General features: G+C 40.6%; 2 protein-coding genes across 3 annotated transcripts in view; both read left to right on the top strand.

Moving 5' to 3' along the window:
• The first annotated feature begins 203 nt into the window (after window positions 1-203).
• On the top strand, window positions 204-6,102 carry kctd2 (potassium channel tetramerization domain containing 2). Its single transcript, XM_026352104.1, has 6 exons — window positions 204-1,059; window positions 1,382-1,490; window positions 1,620-1,711; window positions 1,872-1,967; window positions 2,652-2,777; window positions 3,514-6,102. The coding sequence occupies exons 1-6, from the start codon at window positions 694-696 to the stop codon at window positions 3,541-3,543; spliced, it is 819 nt and encodes a 272-aa protein (XP_026207889.1). The 5' UTR covers window positions 204-693; the 3' UTR covers window positions 3,544-6,102.
• Window positions 6,103-8,478: 2,376 nt separating this feature from the next.
• The window catches only part of slc16a5a (solute carrier family 16 member 5a), a 16,157-nt gene continuing 7,807 nt past the window's right edge, over window positions 8,479-16,828 (top strand). Inside the window, exons 1-3 of one of the 2 annotated variants that reach the window (XM_026352102.1) lie at window positions 8,479-8,655; window positions 9,147-9,374; window positions 13,625-14,082. In XM_026352102.1, the coding sequence (XP_026207887.1) occupies window positions 13,725-14,082 (358 nt within the window). In that variant the 5' untranslated portion in view covers window positions 8,479-8,655; window positions 9,147-9,374; window positions 13,625-13,724. Of the gene's footprint in view, window positions 8,656-8,930; window positions 9,375-13,624; window positions 14,083-16,828 lie in introns of those variants that run through there. The other variant, XM_026352103.1, reaches the window with a different exon arrangement.

The raw sequence follows: 16,828 nt of genomic DNA, 5'->3' as shown, positions 1-16,828 counted from the left end.
GTACCTTAAAAATTATAGCAACTGAGCAAATGCATTTCTAAATATAAAAAACACGTCACATATAAATCTTTATTTAAATGCAACCTTTGTGTATTACTGGATTGTATTATTAAGTATACAAAATTTGTATTTCAGTGTTTCATGCAGTTTTAAATGCATAATTTAAAGCAAAATGCGATATATAAATAGTATAGAAATAAAAGTTGCATTGCCTAACATTAATAATCTTTTCATTTGACAACTAATCGTATATGTTGCTTGTGATTTTACAAACTATTCAAACGTTGTGTTTTATTGGAGAAATTAAAATGCCACTTAGCAAAAATGATTGGATTTGCTTTTACTTTGAAAAGCCATGACATAGCGGAAGTAAACAGTAATCACGTTACAACCCGGAAGCAATGCTTTTCTCCGATTAACGTTTGAATAGACAAGAATGACCAATTTATCTTGTGAAGAAACGATTAAGCGTGATGCTGCTAACATCCTACGGCCTGTCATAGTCACAGTTGTGTCTTAATCTTCGGCGCTGGAAGCTGAGGCGGCCGAGTGTGAGCAGCAACGCCCTGATGCCAGCCTCTCGGTCGGGGAAAAATAACCTCGCTGTGTTTACGAATCGGCGGAGAGAGATCGTTTCCCCGCAGTGAGCCGTTAGCTAGCCGTGCGCCTGTGTTTTCCAGACGAAGAAAAAACATGGCTGAACTACATGTTGTGGAACCAAGCGGCACTGGCACCATGGAGCAGCCCGAGCACCGTGAGGTCCGCGGCTCCGTGCGCCTCGCTTCGCCCACTCTCTTGGTTCCTCCGCGGAACAGCCAGCTCAGTCCCGGCGGGGTGTCGAGCTCCGGCGGCAGCGCAGGAGGACGCTCGGTGTTCGGGTTTCCGGTGAAAAGCAACCCCAGCTCCCCGTCCGAACCGGTGGAGAAGCCGGGCTCACGCTGGGTCCGGCTCAACGTCGGCGGGACCTACTTCATCACGACCAAACAGACGCTGTGCAGGGACCCCAAATCCTTCCTGTTCCGACTGTGTCAGGAAGACCCCGACCTGGACTCGGACAAAGTGAGTCCGCTTTATAGCAATAATGTGTATTCTTAATCATAATTTAGACTAAAAACACCTCAATGCACGATACGAACTTGAAAACACAGATTGAAGTTGTGCTTTAATACAAAACAGCTGATGAGATGTGGTTAATGGTTCAGCAGCTCCTACCAACTGAGACACAGTTTCCCCATTTAGACAGAGATCCCAGTATATCGCCATTAAGTTGACCTGTATTCATGATGGATTCATCTAAACTTGTGAAGCCACCAGAGTCGGCACAGATGCTCCAGTTTTGCAACCAGTCCTCACTCACACCAACGTTTTAATGTTCCTACAGGATGAAACCGGAGCCTATCTGATTGACAGGGACCCCACATACTTCGGCCCCATCCTTAATTATCTTCGGCATGGAAAACTGATCATGGATAAGAATCTGGCTGAGGAAGGTAAAATGTCTTCACCCCTGCTGTTGGATTTTGTTTAATCCTTTGCAAACATCACATCGGAGGAGCAGATTCTACTGTGCATAGAGACCACGTAGTGTCATCTAATGATCCATTTGCTTTGCTGTTCAGGTGTTCTTGAGGAAGCCGAGTTCTACAACATCGCATCACTGGTGAGGCTGGTGAAAGAGAGGATACGGGACAACGAGAACCGAACATCGCAGGTACAGAAAACTGAGACCAAGACAAAAGGAGCAGGCCTGACACCTGAGAATAGAACTGGAAGATAAATCTGGATACCAGACATTCTGTCTGTTGATTCAGTGCCTTTCTCTGGTCCTGTGAGAGCCCTGAGTTTGTGTGTGTGTTTGTCTCGTCCCTCAGGGCCCCGTGAAGCATGTGTATCGAGTACTACAGTGCCAAGAGGAGGAACTCACACAGATGGTCTCAACCATGTCGGACGGTTGGAAGTTTGAGCAGGTGCAGAAAATGCAGCTTATTTTTCTCTCTCTCTCTCTTAGGTTGTTTCAAAGCTTCTGTTTTTATCTTCAGTTTGGAGAAAGGCCTACAGTTTTCATCAAGAATATATTATCCTGAAATTTTAGATATTTATTACATAAACAGAACAATCAGGAGTCAAATAAATTGTTTTATCTCCTCTGTTATCGGCTTAATATCAAGAACTCTTTATTGTTACTATTAAATGTCATGTGATATTTAAGGCTGGTGATTATTTTTATTATTCATTAATCTGCCCAGACTTTCCTTGAACAGGAGCCTAACATGACAATTTTAGAGCTGTGGATAATGCTAAATATTATAAATGTGCACCATCAATATTGTTGATTAACTATTTTGTGGTAATATAGTTCTTTATTTAAATTTATTTAAATAATTATAGGATATTTTAATTACAGTTTTTAGTTGATTATGATTCGAGGCAATTGGATGCCATTGTTAAATTATGTCAATCTGTAGAAAAAAAACGTGCACAAAGGTTTTAGAAAAAAGGTTTTTGTATCTGCACCAAAACTGATGGTGCAGTTTTTTAACCTTAGTTTAGGAAAACCACCATGTAAAAAAACGCACGACCATTTGCACAACTTAACATCATGATTTTCGTGTGGATATTTTGTTCCACCCTTTTCTGTCTTGTGTCTTCAGCTTATTAGTATCGGCTCCTCGTATAACTACGGCAATGAAGACCAGGCAGAGTTTCTATGTGTAGTTTCCAGGGAACTCAACAACTCCACCAATGGCATCGTCATCGAGCCCACTGAGAAGGCCAAGGTGAGTGATCGACTGAACCTAAGTGAAATGTGAACCACATGTGCAAGAATAACAGCAATAACATAATTTGTGCCCCAATCAAACTGCTCAGTTGCTGTCAGCAGAAGTTTCTTTATAAATATCCAAATGTGAAACATCCTCTCCATTAACCCCGTCTCTGTTGTTACTTTCCTGCATGTTTATTTTTAGCTGACACTGAGTGAAGGCGACATGTGCAGAGATGTGAGATGTTACCTAAAATGCACGTCACACATCCGATTTGGCCGTTCTGACAGCGGTTGCAGAGCAAGACTTCAGATATAAATCACTTCGACCACATATGAAAGTGCCTCAGACGTGATAGGAAAAAACTTTCAGTGAAAAAAATCTGATCTGAGTCACACGGGGGGAAAAAGATCAGTCACGTTAGTGTGTTATTTGAACATAGACGCAGACAGAAGTGTTGCGAAATAGCTTAAAGGCAAAAAACGCACACATGTATATCAGCAAGAATGATGTCTGAGGCGTTCAGGGTCGGTACAGAGCGTAGGTCATTCCTGTTTCACAAGTATCGTCTATCACAGTTATTTCTGGGACAAATAACGTAGATATGGAGAAGGCCAAGGTGCCACAGGCAGGTTAGAGAAGTTATGGTTAGTTTTTTAATCACCTCCAGGAAATGGTGAATTCAGTTTGAGAATTTTTCTGTACTGTTGCTTTTTCACTGATTTATTTTTCTTTTCACGTCTCCTCCCAGATCCTTCAAGAGCGAGGCTCACGGATGTGAAGAGACCGAGATCCTGAGCTAAACAAAAACAAACAACTACATTTTCTCCATTAGTTGCCCCCCCCTCCCTTTCCACCTTCGTCGTCATCATCATCATCGTCAACCACCTCCGTCCCTCCTCTGGTGTGCCTTTCCACAGTGGGGGCTTCCCGATGCCCCCGTCACCTCCAGTGCTGCGACACCCTGACTCGTCTTCTTATTTCTTCTCCTCCATCGCCGGATGTGGGGCACGTCAGGAGGAGTGAAGAAGCGATCACAAGTGAGTCGTTTTCCACGTTGCAGCTTTTTTGATGGTCAGTGTTGCAGCAGTGCTGATTGTAGCCTCTTGTTGCCGTCAGTGGATGGACACCTGCACAGAGCTACCACCATTTTTATCATTTTTTATCATCATTACTGTTAACAGGACAGGATGCTTCCTTGTTCTTGTACATTTGGCTCTGTCGACTTAGCAGAAATCTCCTCAGGACTCTCAAAGGACATAAAGGAATGAACACAGCTCACTGACTGAGCCTCTCTCTTTACCCAAATATGTTAATGGAGCAAGCATCGGCGTCCGCCACCGCCCGGACTCCTGGGCTGACACCTGAGGCGCGTCACGACACAATAAACCGAGCCAGGACGTCCGTTTGAGCCAACCTCCTCAAGCATCCCCTCCGGTCTCTTCTCGAGTCTTTAGAAACGGTTTAGCAAGTGACCGATTTTGATCGTAGAGAAATCCCGACGCGGCTTGGTTCGGTCCTCCTGCTCCTCCTGTTTCCTGATTTTGGCTCAATTTAGTCTTTCCCTGCGGGGACACAGTTTGGGATATTTCTGTGCAAAAGAAAACAAATGACTCGAAAAGACTACACCTGTGTACAATTTGTCAAGGCATGTGAGGAATCTATATAAATCTATATAGGCTATATGATGAAATTATATGAAAAATTGAATGCAAATGGTGTAATTATTGATTTCTGTATCATAGTTGTCATATATTTACATATTTTGGTGGGTGAATCAATTGAACTGATGGGGAAAATATCTGGACGGTTTCCCACCCGCTGACATGGGTGTGTGGTGCAGTGCCTCTCTGCTTTCTGTCCATGACTGAACTATCACAGGTTTTTCAGCTGCACGTTTTCTGTAGTGTTCCTCAAAAAAAGAAAAAAAAAACAAGTTGTCACCAAGTTTTCTCTTGAATATCCTACTTTGATCTCTTGCATATCTTAAAATTGTAATTAGGGATAAGGAAAACTACTGTCATTGCCATTTGTCCAGACAAGCGTGGCATGGCAGGGGATTGGACAGTGGCCAGTCTGTATGCTGCCTCAAAACCCTGAAACTCCCTTCTCTCCTCGTGCCCTGGCCTTGTGCTAATCTCATGCCAATATTTACTCACTGTTGCAGCTGCCTCTGTTGCCACTCCTCAAGTTAACACCCTAATAACTGTGTTGTCTTACATTCTGCAGCACTTGTAGCAACTGTGGCACAAATCTGAATTGTACTCCTCATGCTTAAAGCCCTGAGATACCTGAGCCTACGTTATCACAGAAATTTACAGACTAAATGAACCTGCCACATGGGAAGTGTCTTCAGCTTTCTGAGCGTCAGAGAGAAGCCTTTATTTCAGATGTAATGTGACCTTTTTTCTGTGCCAGCAGACAGATACTGACTCCTGAAGTATATTTTTCTCGTAATATACTTGACATTAAGTTGTTGTGTGGTAGTGCTGCTTTTAAGACTTGTAACAACATTTACAGTAGGTTTTATTATAATTTTACAGGGAGACTGAACAACAATCAGGCTTAATAGAAACCCCACAGGGACGCACATGTAAAACTAAATTGGTTCTACTTCAAATGTTAATTTACTAAAACTGGCGGGCTCAAAGTTACCAGAGCTAAAATAATTAGATGATAAACAAAATAAGAATCAGCAATGATTATTTAGTTTTAGTTTCTTTGCTTTCTTTGCTTTTATCAGTTTTACATCATTAGTAAATTCTAAATCTTTGCCTTTTAAACCTTTGTTCAGTGAAACAACTGATGACGTCTCTGTGGGCATTTTTTTTTTTACTGTTTTGACATTTTATAGTTCAACAGCCACCAAACCACAGAACTGCTACTTACTACTAATAATTTTCCTTTTCCTAGCTACTAAAGATTTGGACTATAACATGTCAATAAACAGTAAAGGATGTGATGCCTTCAGAGATGTTTTTTGATAAAAGTTTACAGTCACATAAAACAAATTAAAGCAGCTAATTCTCACATTTCAAGTGAATCTAATGTTGTTACCAGTGTAATTGCAGCTTTGGTAAAGGAGCAACTTAAGGCAAAGTTTGAGCTATACGCGCACATATCAGATGGAGAACTGAAACGTGTCATTGTCAGTCATCGTGCAGACTCAACTCACGTTTGAATCACCATCCCCACAAACTAAGGGGCGTCCAGTCTTTACATGATATCACTGACACCCGTCTTCGGCATTGATCACTTTGAAACTCCACCCTTTGTACAAAGAACATATTTAATGCAGTTATGTTATATCAAGCATGAACAAAAAGAATGCATTTTAATGAGAAGTGTACCCTTGCCGTTGTCATGCTCCCTGATCGTGCTCAATCAGGCCTCAGAGCTCAAACTTTGATGTTTTATTCTTTCCTTTCGATTGTGTGTTGTGCAGTTTTCTTCTGCTAATTGGAGTCGAGAGCAGACCGTGTGTTGCTGAAAACGCCCAGACGTCTCATTTGAAGAGCACTTTTTTTACTCCCTTGTCGTTCTCTGGGCCTTTGCAAAGCACCTTGGGTGTTGTTTCCCTTTGTCCGTGTCCAGTGTTGTGCCTTTGACCTGTGTTGTGCACAGTTGTTTTCCCCTGTTATCATAAGGCGCCTCTTATACTTTAAAACAGCCAGGAGGCCCCGACCTGAGGTATAATGTATAATGTGTGGTATTTCACTTGATTTCTGATGCTAGTGTTTCAGTGAGAGGAACGTCAAATGTTTCATCCCCTGCATTATTAATGTTTTATTAGATACAACTACAAGATGAAAACAATTAGCAGCTGCTTTCTTTGTGCCACTGCATCGAGCTTAAATCCACCTCTAACCTCTCCAATCCTGGAGACTCACACTTGTGTCTGTCTCTACCGTAAACTCTCGCTGGCATTGTGTTCACAGCACTTCTAACCTGGAGGAAGCCGGTTTCCCTCCTCTGGTTTGATCTTAGTAAAACTCCAGCAGTGCACTTGCTATTGGAAAAATCCTTTGACTGTAAACTCGCTGTCATTTGGCTTCTTCGGTTTTTTCTTGAGTTGCATGCTGAAGCATTTCCAATGATCCCATTTCTAGATGTATGTAATTAACCTTTAAAGCACTTACTCTCCTTGTCAACGTTGTGAACCTGTTTTGATCTTACTTTGGTTGCAAAGGTCAGTGGTTCCCAATCTTTGCTAAAAAAAACAATTCTACAAGAGAAAGTTATTTCTTGTATTTTCAGTTTCCTGTAATAATGACTTGCTATTAGCCACACTAGCAGCTCTAGCACTCGGTAGATGGCAGTGTGGGTCTGTCGGTTGGTCTTAACAGAATAATATCAGCAAATAATTGCTATGGAGGTTTATTCAGATATTCATGGTCCCCAAAGGATGTACCCTTGAGACTACGCTAACCTATGTTTACCTCCTGCTAGCATGGCTCCATACTCTTAGTACCTGTTGTTAGCCATGCTAACAGGCTGGCATGTTAAGAACTGGCTCTTTATTTGCTAACGTTAACGTGCTAACAAGCTAAACTAAGATGGTTAATGCCTCTGCTTGTTAGCATGTTCACATTAGCATGCTAACAATGGTCCTTAAAGTGATGACAAGTGGTTAAAGTTGGGAACCACTGACCTAACTGAACTTGACAATGTGATTATAATATTTGAATCAGGCAACCATGTTTAAAACAAACAAAAAAATAACTTTTCACCATCGTTTTCTACTTTCACCTGCACTCGTTAGTCTACAGACACATCTGCAAAAAATATCTCTGTTGTTTGGGCATGTGAACACATGAGAGCATGCATTGTTCTAGAGATTATGATGTTGTGTTTTGGATTTTGTCTGACCTCTGTGTTAGTGCAAAGTGTATGTGATGCATGGTGCGGGGGAGCAGAGCGAGGGCATGGTGTAGAGTTCATGTGTGGAACAGTTGGTCTGCAACTGGACATGTTCTCTACTCGCAGGTTCTGTTTGTTCGCTTTGTTGTTTTTGTATATTTGTCAAGAGTAGATAAAAAAAAACAGCTATTCAGACTGCAAACCCCCTCCAACATTGGTTAATATAGCATTCACACACCCCGCAGGTAAACACACACACACACACACACACGTGAATAAAGGATTTATTTACTTCATAGGTCATTTTGTTAATCTGTAAACACCTGCATGCGTTTGTGGACATGCACACGTGTACACTCATCTAAGCGTATTGACAAATGTCACCTATTAACAGTTTGTGTTCATTTATCAACAGTATTGATGTCAAATGTGAATATTGTTAATGGAGACTGTGGAGAAATGTTTGGAAGCTGACAAAACATTTTGTCTTTTTGCTTGTTTCACTTTTATTTATTTTATATTTTTTGAATTTTGTCTACAGATGTCATTTCTTTACATGTAACAATTTTAACAAAGCCCAGTCTGGTTTTTATTCATAAAATGTGTCTGTGTTTTAAAATGTGGTTCACTGGCTAGTTTTTATTTCTAATTTGAACATTATGAAGGATTTATTTGCATATGTGATTTTTTTTTCCTACGGCTACACGTTCTCAGTTTACTCTGTGTCTATGTTGCACATAGTCTGTGCTCTGTATAATACAATATATATATCATACACAGTTACATCATTAAATATTATACTATTGAATTATTAATAATGAAGTATGGACACAGCTGTGGTAGAAGTAATTTACTGCAGTCTGTTTAAATGCCTCTTATAGATGTTCTTCTGTTTACTTGTTTACTACTTTTATCTGCTAAAAAAATGACAGGGAGTAAAAAATACAATATTTCCTACTGAAACTTGTTTTTAGTGACATCCAGTGGCTGAACCTTTCACATGGGCTCCAACACACAGAGGCATCATTGTTGGGTAAGTACAGTAGGTAAATACTTCTTCATCCTGAGTCTTGTACTTGTACTTGAAGTATCAAAATGAAAAGTACACATGATGTAGAACATTTATTTTAACCAAGAGAGCAAGTTTTATTCATTAGAAATTGGATCTTATAGAATAATTACTATAGATGTATTGCTGTTAAAAGATAGAGGAACAGTAATGAACATATATCTCCATTTATTGAATATTTTATTGAAGTATTGCCAGCATACTGGTACTTTTACTTAAGTAAAGCATGTAAAACTGAAGAAGTACTCAGATGTTCAACCTATAAATGCAGAAATCTTACAGCTACAAGTTAAAGTTAAACTTTATTTATTATAAACTTGATTATTGATGTGTTCATGTGCAGTGTGGAGCTGATTCTACCATAATATAATGTATTAGTTTATTATATTTCGTATGAAGTAACATGTGATTCAGTGTACTTCTTTACTCTGAATACTTCCTCCTCCGATGCTCAGATGCAGTAATGTGCAGCTCGGTCTCCTCCGTCCTCCATTACGGCTCCTGTGCGCAGCGGTGTCGGGGCTGGGGCCTGCGCAGCGCCCGCTTCTCCTCGTCCCTGCCGGGCCACGCCAGTCTCCTCCCACCGAGCCCGGAGCTCCGTGACGGGCAGAGCCCCGGACAGCAGCTGCTGCTCCGGCCGTGATCGAGGAGCGAGTGACGGAGCTGCACAGACAAAAGAAGCGGTGAGTGTTTTACTGTATTTACCTCCTGTGACTTATTAACGCGTCCAGAACAGAGGAGCATGACTGTGATCGCTTCCTCTTTGCTCGGAAACCAGTGAGCCCCTGATGATATGGATGTTTATGAACACGTTGCGCCAGTGTCGCCTTTAAAAAGACCAGTAAAACCAGTTGGATCCACCGGAGCTGGGACGGGGGTCTGTGCTGCACACGTCCGCGTTTAGAAGAAGCCTTCAGCTGTAAACAAGACACGTGGGTGAAGGTGGAAAAGGACTGAAATGTCCTGAAAATGTGGACAGAGCAAATATTATATGCTCATAAAAAGCACGGTGCTGCTCAGGGGCCATAGAAGAACAGGATCCGGTGAGAACCATCCTTCAATGGGCTGATCCAGAGGAAGCAGCAGCTGCTCACCATCACTTTTATTTGTTTATCCAGTGAAACCCTTTTTCCTTCTGAAACCTTTATAGGCAATTAAGTGAAGTACAGTCGGTGAAGGAGACAGGACGGACAGGACAAACAGGTCTGTCCCCTCACCCATCCATTATCCACAGAAGAGGGCGAGATGGGACAAGAAGGGGTTGACACTCCAAACTACTGAGTGCTTATGGTTGATCTACTTCTTTGACATTAGAACAACAATAATTATTAGAATATTAGTAATAGTAGTAGTAAGTTTCATGTGCACTTGTCCATAAGTGCTGTGCAATCAATCACAAGCAGTGACTGACACTGTTGCACAACACTTCTAATGTATTTCTTAAAGAAGAGGTGTCTGCATATTTACTTTCCAAGAATCTTTAACAAGCTGATGTGCAGACCTGAACATGCGGTACCAACTGTTCTTTTTTACCTTTGCGTCACTCGGATTTAAAGGTGCAGGGTGGTGCTGTTTTATGAAGCCCACAAATTCCCACGCTGTGACTTATCTGTTTGATGGAATCAAAAACCCAGATGGTGATGAATTGTGTTTTTATGGGGGGGGTCTATCAGAGTTATACAGACAGAGACGGAGGATGCAGGAAATGTGAAGAACAAAGGTGAGTGAAATATGAATAAACAGGTTTTTATCATGTTAGTAATTAGAAATTATTCAATATTTCATCCAGGAACAACAGTTTGTAGATTAAGTCACAGCAGAAGACTTGTCAAATATTTCAAAGCGTTATGTCGACATCAGTAAGTCTGTGAGGATCAGTTTAAGATTCAGACTAAACCTGTGAAGTGTTTGATGTTGAAGCTCTGTGTTCAGAGAAATGGCTAAAATGTAATGGGAGAGGTGTTAAGATTTACCTCGAACCATCCCCTCACTTCTAGGTAAATCAGCATTTAATGATATTTTAGACTTTGAACCTGACTGACCGGTTTGCCCTGACCTCCTCCCCGTCCAGTGAACTGGATCACCGACTGTACACCAGACCTAATCCAGCACCTGCTGGACCTCGCTCGTGCTTTTGTGTCTGAATGGGAGCAAATCCCTGCAGCCAAGTTCCACAACCTGGTGGAAACTTTTCCTAGAAGAGAGGAGGCTTTTATTACAGCCGATTACAGAAACTTAAAGCTGCTTTGGCACCAAATACAACACTCATAATTATGGTAAAAATGTCACATGGCACACAAAATGTAAAACTCCTGTATCGGACAGAAGACTGTCAAACTGCCTGAAGATTGATTATTGTTGCATTTTACACAAAATGACAAATAATTTAAATTGAAACACAGCAAAATACAATAAACAATGATAAAAATGTGAAATATGTGCAGAGATCAGTATTAAACTTAGAATGAAAATGACTTTTATTAGTCTGGATTCTGACCAGCACCAAACTATTATACAGTACAGTATCAGGCTGTGTACTGGCAAGAATCTGGTGATACAATTAGTGTTACTGGGGTAAGTACAAGTACCGTAAAACTGTACATTAAAGTACAGTTTCAAGGTACGTGTAGTAGTTTCATAATATGGTGCTTTTAAATTTACTTTAAAAGAGAACTGCTGCTTATTAAATGCTGTAATTCTGAACAGAAAGAATTGAATGATTTTTACTTTTCAATTAAGTAAATTAAAGAAGATAGAAATCAGGGTTCTCATTTTTAATCAGTACATGATAAAGTGACTTTACTTTAACTTAAGTAAACCTTTTGGAGTTGTGTACTTGCAGTGGTACTTTTTTATTCAACATCTTTCACTTTTACTAAAGTAAAATTCATTTTCTTCTGCCACCTCTGCTAAATCGTATTTCTTTACAGCAGTGTAGGAAACAGTACAATGAGATAAACTGTTTGCACACACGTTGTATTGATTCATTGATCTGGACATTGATTAATAAGCACTGAAACCTGAGATAAAATAAGTGTTTGTGTTCGGAGCCTGTTTGTTGTGCACATAGAAACTCTGTGAAAACTGTTGCAAGAACAGAGCTGACGTTGATCCATGGAGCAGGTGTAACGTTCCTGTGCGGTACATTCAGTTACAGTGTGAGGCTCATTGTTATGTTGGCAGGAATCTAATCTCAGGACATGTTGCTCTGCTCAGTAGTTGGTACATCTGGATAGGTGTTTCGTGTCTTTGGGGGAAGGTCTGCTGAGACATTTGCACAAAAGACTATTGAGTTGAGGGTTTTCACAAGTTCACATCAGTCCCACGTTGACCAGATTCCCTTTGATTCCATTCAGGAATATTTGTCCTAAAACCCATCTGACCTCTCCTTTGTAAAACAACTGCAGATATAATGTCCAGTCATTTGCTGATTTAACATGCTGATAAAATGAGGTGATGGCATCTCAGGCGTGGAGCTGCTACAGGAAATGGAAAAAAGCATGCTGTACTTTCTTTCTTCACTTCTTTACAGACTGCTGCAGAGTCCAGCCTTCTATTCACTATAGTTTTACTTTTTACAAACGCTCTTAGTAGCCTCACGTCTGCTGTCTGGGTGTTGACTGTCCCGGGATGAAGGCGGTGACAGAAGTGGGACATTTGTCGTCACAGGACCAAACTTCTGGAATAGTTTTCTGTTGGAAAACTCATTTAAAACTCTGTTAAAGCAGCTATAATCGATATTTAATTACCAGTGGATGAAACGATCGTTTGTTGTTGTTTTTTTGCTGCTTTACAGTTTTAATTCATTCTCATCATCATTTCAAGCTCTTTTAAACCTTAAACCATTGGTCCACTATTTGCCCAGCACCAGAGAGCAGACAGGCAAAGTTAGAGGTCCTTTCTCATCCCACAATTAATGAAAGAGGTTTTTATTCAGTTTAGAGTCACACTAGTGACTCTGCAGACTATTTGGTGCCGACTGTTAACGTCAGCCTACTCTACATACTCATGATGACAATGCTAAAACTGAACTTTTGCCTCAATCACTAAATGATCATGAAAATCAGCACACAATTTTTGACCAGTCCATAAAGTAGCTGTTCAGACGTCTCAGTCTGCACCACAGTGGTCGACTGACCGCTGAGTCATGCAGTTAATGCAGCGTGGCTAAAGATAAACTTGTAGGTCTAGTAAACTCTACTAAACAGACTTTAGGAAGGTGAGACTGTTTGAAAGGTGCCTACCACCAGCTGCTTTACTTCACTGTACTACGCCAGAGAGAAATGAATGTTTCAGTACTGACACACGGTTTGTGCTGATGTACTGATGGGACTGTTAGTTATTTTGCAGGTATTTGGTCATAAACTATAACACACCGGACTAATTCAAAGATCAAATCTCAACTCGTTATTGAAGTTACTACAATTTTCCCCGATGGGAAACTAATTTTACTAATGTCCTCCTATTGTAAAAGAAAAAGAGCTAAAGAGAACATTTAGATGAGATCTCTTTAGAGCCACCATACAGTAGGTGTTAGAACTTCTAAATACCTCAGTAGTTATAGATGGGAAACTGTACTCCTAAATAACAAATTATAGAGTGTTTGGGTCTTGAGAGGTTCTCCTTAGAGAGAAGATGAATAATGTGCAGGAATAAGGTGCATGAGGGCGGTGGACAAATAAACCATTAGTATGTTAGAAGTCGTTACACCTGTTATTCTGCAGTGTGCTTGGTGCCGGGATTAGAGCAGCTACTCCTTTTGGAAAGAAGCTCTAGGATTTGTCCACTGTTGAACTTGAATGTCTATACAAACTGTAAGAGCAGATATTTTAGTGTGGACCAAAGTGGTGGACAGACAGATGGACAGACACTGCCCTCGATAAAAGCCACTCCCCACCTCAGCTACACAATCTGATAGACTGTTTGCTTTTAGTTTGCCTTGCAGATCGCAGCAGCTAAAAGGACATGGGCAGAACAAGTCACACACCCCACAGAGCTAACACAGGAGCCTCTCCTGATCTGTCAATCCCAAAATGACTCCGAGAAATGGAACCAGAGGCACCAACGATCGCCACCTCCAGTCCGAGGCCTCCAGGGTTTGTGAGCAGGCCAACGGTATGGAGCACGAGAAGGTTCAAGAGGTCAACGACTGTGAATCTGAGGAGGGCAGAGGGGTGTCCGCGGCCGGGGCCAGGGCAGCAGCAGTGACGGCTCCAGATGGCGGTTGGGGCTGGGTGGTGCTGGTTGCCACCATCATGGTGCTGGCTTTGACCCTGGCCTTCCCTTCATGTGTGGGAATCTTCTACGTCGATCTACAGAATGAGTTCAACGCCTCCAACAGCCAAACCTCCTGGGTGCCCTCCATCATGACTTCAGTGCTTCACGCAGGAGGTAAACTGTTCAAAGTCTAACGTTAACTCATGGAACCAGTACATCTTATTATACTGAAGTTTAATCATTTAATATTTAATCTGCACTTTAATGCCCCCTGACCTTGGTATTTCAGCTCCTACCTGCTATTGAACAAATGAAATCCAAGAACAGGAGTTTCACTGTCTATAAACAAATAAAGGGTAAAGTTAAAACAGACACAGTCAGAATCAGGCCCCAGGAACTGGGGAATGAGGAGGTGTGCAGCTGGGTACGACTGAGTCAGGTGAGAGGGAACAAAGGGAAAGCCTGGGAAGATGTGGGGGCAGGATGGGGAGTTGATGGAAATCTCTATAAAAAAACAAGAGTGTGGATGTTACAGCAGAGAATGAACCATTATTTCAGTGACCTTTGTGGGTCTTTAAGGGAAGGGTTAGAAATATTATATTATATTATATTATATTATATTATATTATATTATATTATATTATATTATATTATATTATATTATATTATATTATATTATATTATATTATATTATATTATATATATGAAAACACATATAAATTTGTAGCAAAAATGTTGAGGCAGCTTTATCAGTTAGCATATAAAGCAGCTCAGGTATGTGAGTGAACAGTAAACAGAGTGACCGATATCGGTGGTATCACACTAAAAACAGGATGCTGATCATTTCCTGATCTTCCTGGCAGACTCATTAACTAGAAATGCCAACCACTGTCAGGAGACATAATCATACAATTCTGAGCTTTATGATGTTTTATTACTTGTGTGTTGTAGACACAGAACGTCAGAATCCGCTGATCATTGTTTACTTACTTACTATGTTTTGTCGGTGCACAAGTCATCCCTGCACTGCACAGAGATTATCTCTCAGCTTCCTTCCTCTATTCTTTATGTGGATTATGTAACATGTACGCACTCAGGGAGGTAGTGCATGCTGTGCAAAGGGCAAATACAGTACTGTTAATACAGTGGATCATGGTGAAGGTGTGGCTGCTGATCACCTAGCTGCTAGTTGATTACTAATTAGAATAATTATTTATTTGGGTAACATGTCTGCCGGACAGTATCTTCACAGGATATCCACTTAGAGTTCGGAGACTGTCGTTAGAAGTTATGTTTTCAACTGATCCATTAACACTCAGCCTAGACCAGGAAACCTTCTGTACCAGAAGGATCAGAAACTGGTCTTTTGAGATGTAAACAGGCCCAAACATTTGAGCTGTAAACATGATCTGTGCTTTTGAAAACACAGTTGTGAGTTATGGTTACACTGCTGTGACTTAAGTTGTGTTGTTTGTTTTTCGGCCCACATGTGGCACGGATCATGGAGGTGTTATCAACATGTAAACAGGTTCCCAACGTCTGTCCACATCTCAGAGTTTTCTTCAGTGGTAGAGATAATGGAGTGAAACTGTGTCAGATCATTGTTATTCTCTGGGTGCTGCACCTACCCCCTTGCTGGTATCTGCCATTAAATAAATGAGGGGAAAGGTGCCTCAGATGTAGGCTCCAAACAACCTCAAATCCTGCACCCTGCAGCATGAATTACTGTACAAATGTACAGTCCCCTCTAAAAGTATTGGAACAGCATGGATAATTAATTTGCATTTGGGTTTAAGAGCAGAACATGGGTATGAATCTGGAATGTCTTCATTGGGTCATCTGATACAAAAGGTGCCATCTGTTGTGTGAAATAATGAACTTTTACATATTATTTATAGCTTTACTTCATAGTTACTTTTTGCAGATGAAAAGTATTCGGACATTTAGTACTGAGCTTGTGTACTGTATCACTTCAGTTCACCCTCAGTTTTGGGAGTTACAACAATGTAAGAACATGTACTAGCTGCAGCCAGTTCTTGGGTCTTTGAGAACTGGCATTCTGGAATGCTTTGATCTTTAAAACTAATCCTGATTTGGAGGTTTATCTTCATTAAGCAGCAGAACGTTTTAACCATTCATCAGACGTTTCATTTCCACAAAGTAGCTGCAGAAGAATGAAATCAGCAGATATTGATGCTGTAAAGTTGAAATTCAAGCACAGACATGAGCTTTTATTTCTTTCTTTTTACAATGCACAGACACAATCCTTGCACAATAGAAGCTGCAGTTTGTTTCCCCCATGAGATGTCCAGGGCCTACGTCCAACTCAATACTGTATATTAAAACTAGAAATTTGTCCCTTCAGTAATTGTCATGTGTTTGGCTTCAAAAACTGAAAGAAAACAAATCTCTTCTCAACCAGCTGCAGAATGTACTGAATGTTCACTGAAGTCCTGCTTCTGTTGGTAATTAAATGTCAGCAACAGGGAACACAGCAGCTCTATGTTCAGAAGCTGGTTCAGCAGAAGTCTATGTACAAACATCGTGTTTAACATTTCAGATTATAGACTGACAGACATGACAGTGAGCAGAGGCAGTTCATTGTTGGTTTCAGTGTCTGTGTGGGGAGTGTCAAAAAAAAAAGAAAAAAAAAAAAAATATATATATATATATATATATAAAATATATATTTTATAGAATATATATAGATATACAGTGATGGGAAAAAATTATTTGAACTACCCCGCCTGATTTGTTAGTTTTTGCCCACTAACAAAGAAATGACAGCGAGATTTCAATGTAAGATGTAATTTGAACATGAGACACAACAAATACAAAAAAATCCAGAAAAATGATCGTTTCAAAAGAGTTATAACCTTAATTGCATTTCCTTATCCTATCCTAACCTATCTTCTAATCT

The sequence above is a fragment of the Anabas testudineus genome, chromosome 19 (genome assembly GCF_900324465.2).
Source record: "Anabas testudineus chromosome 19, fAnaTes1.2, whole genome shotgun sequence".
Taxonomy (NCBI): Eukaryota; Metazoa; Chordata; class Actinopteri; order Anabantiformes; family Anabantidae; genus Anabas; species Anabas testudineus.
Note: the sequence above shows the minus strand (reverse complement) of the source record. Positions and strands in the feature narration are given on the sequence as shown.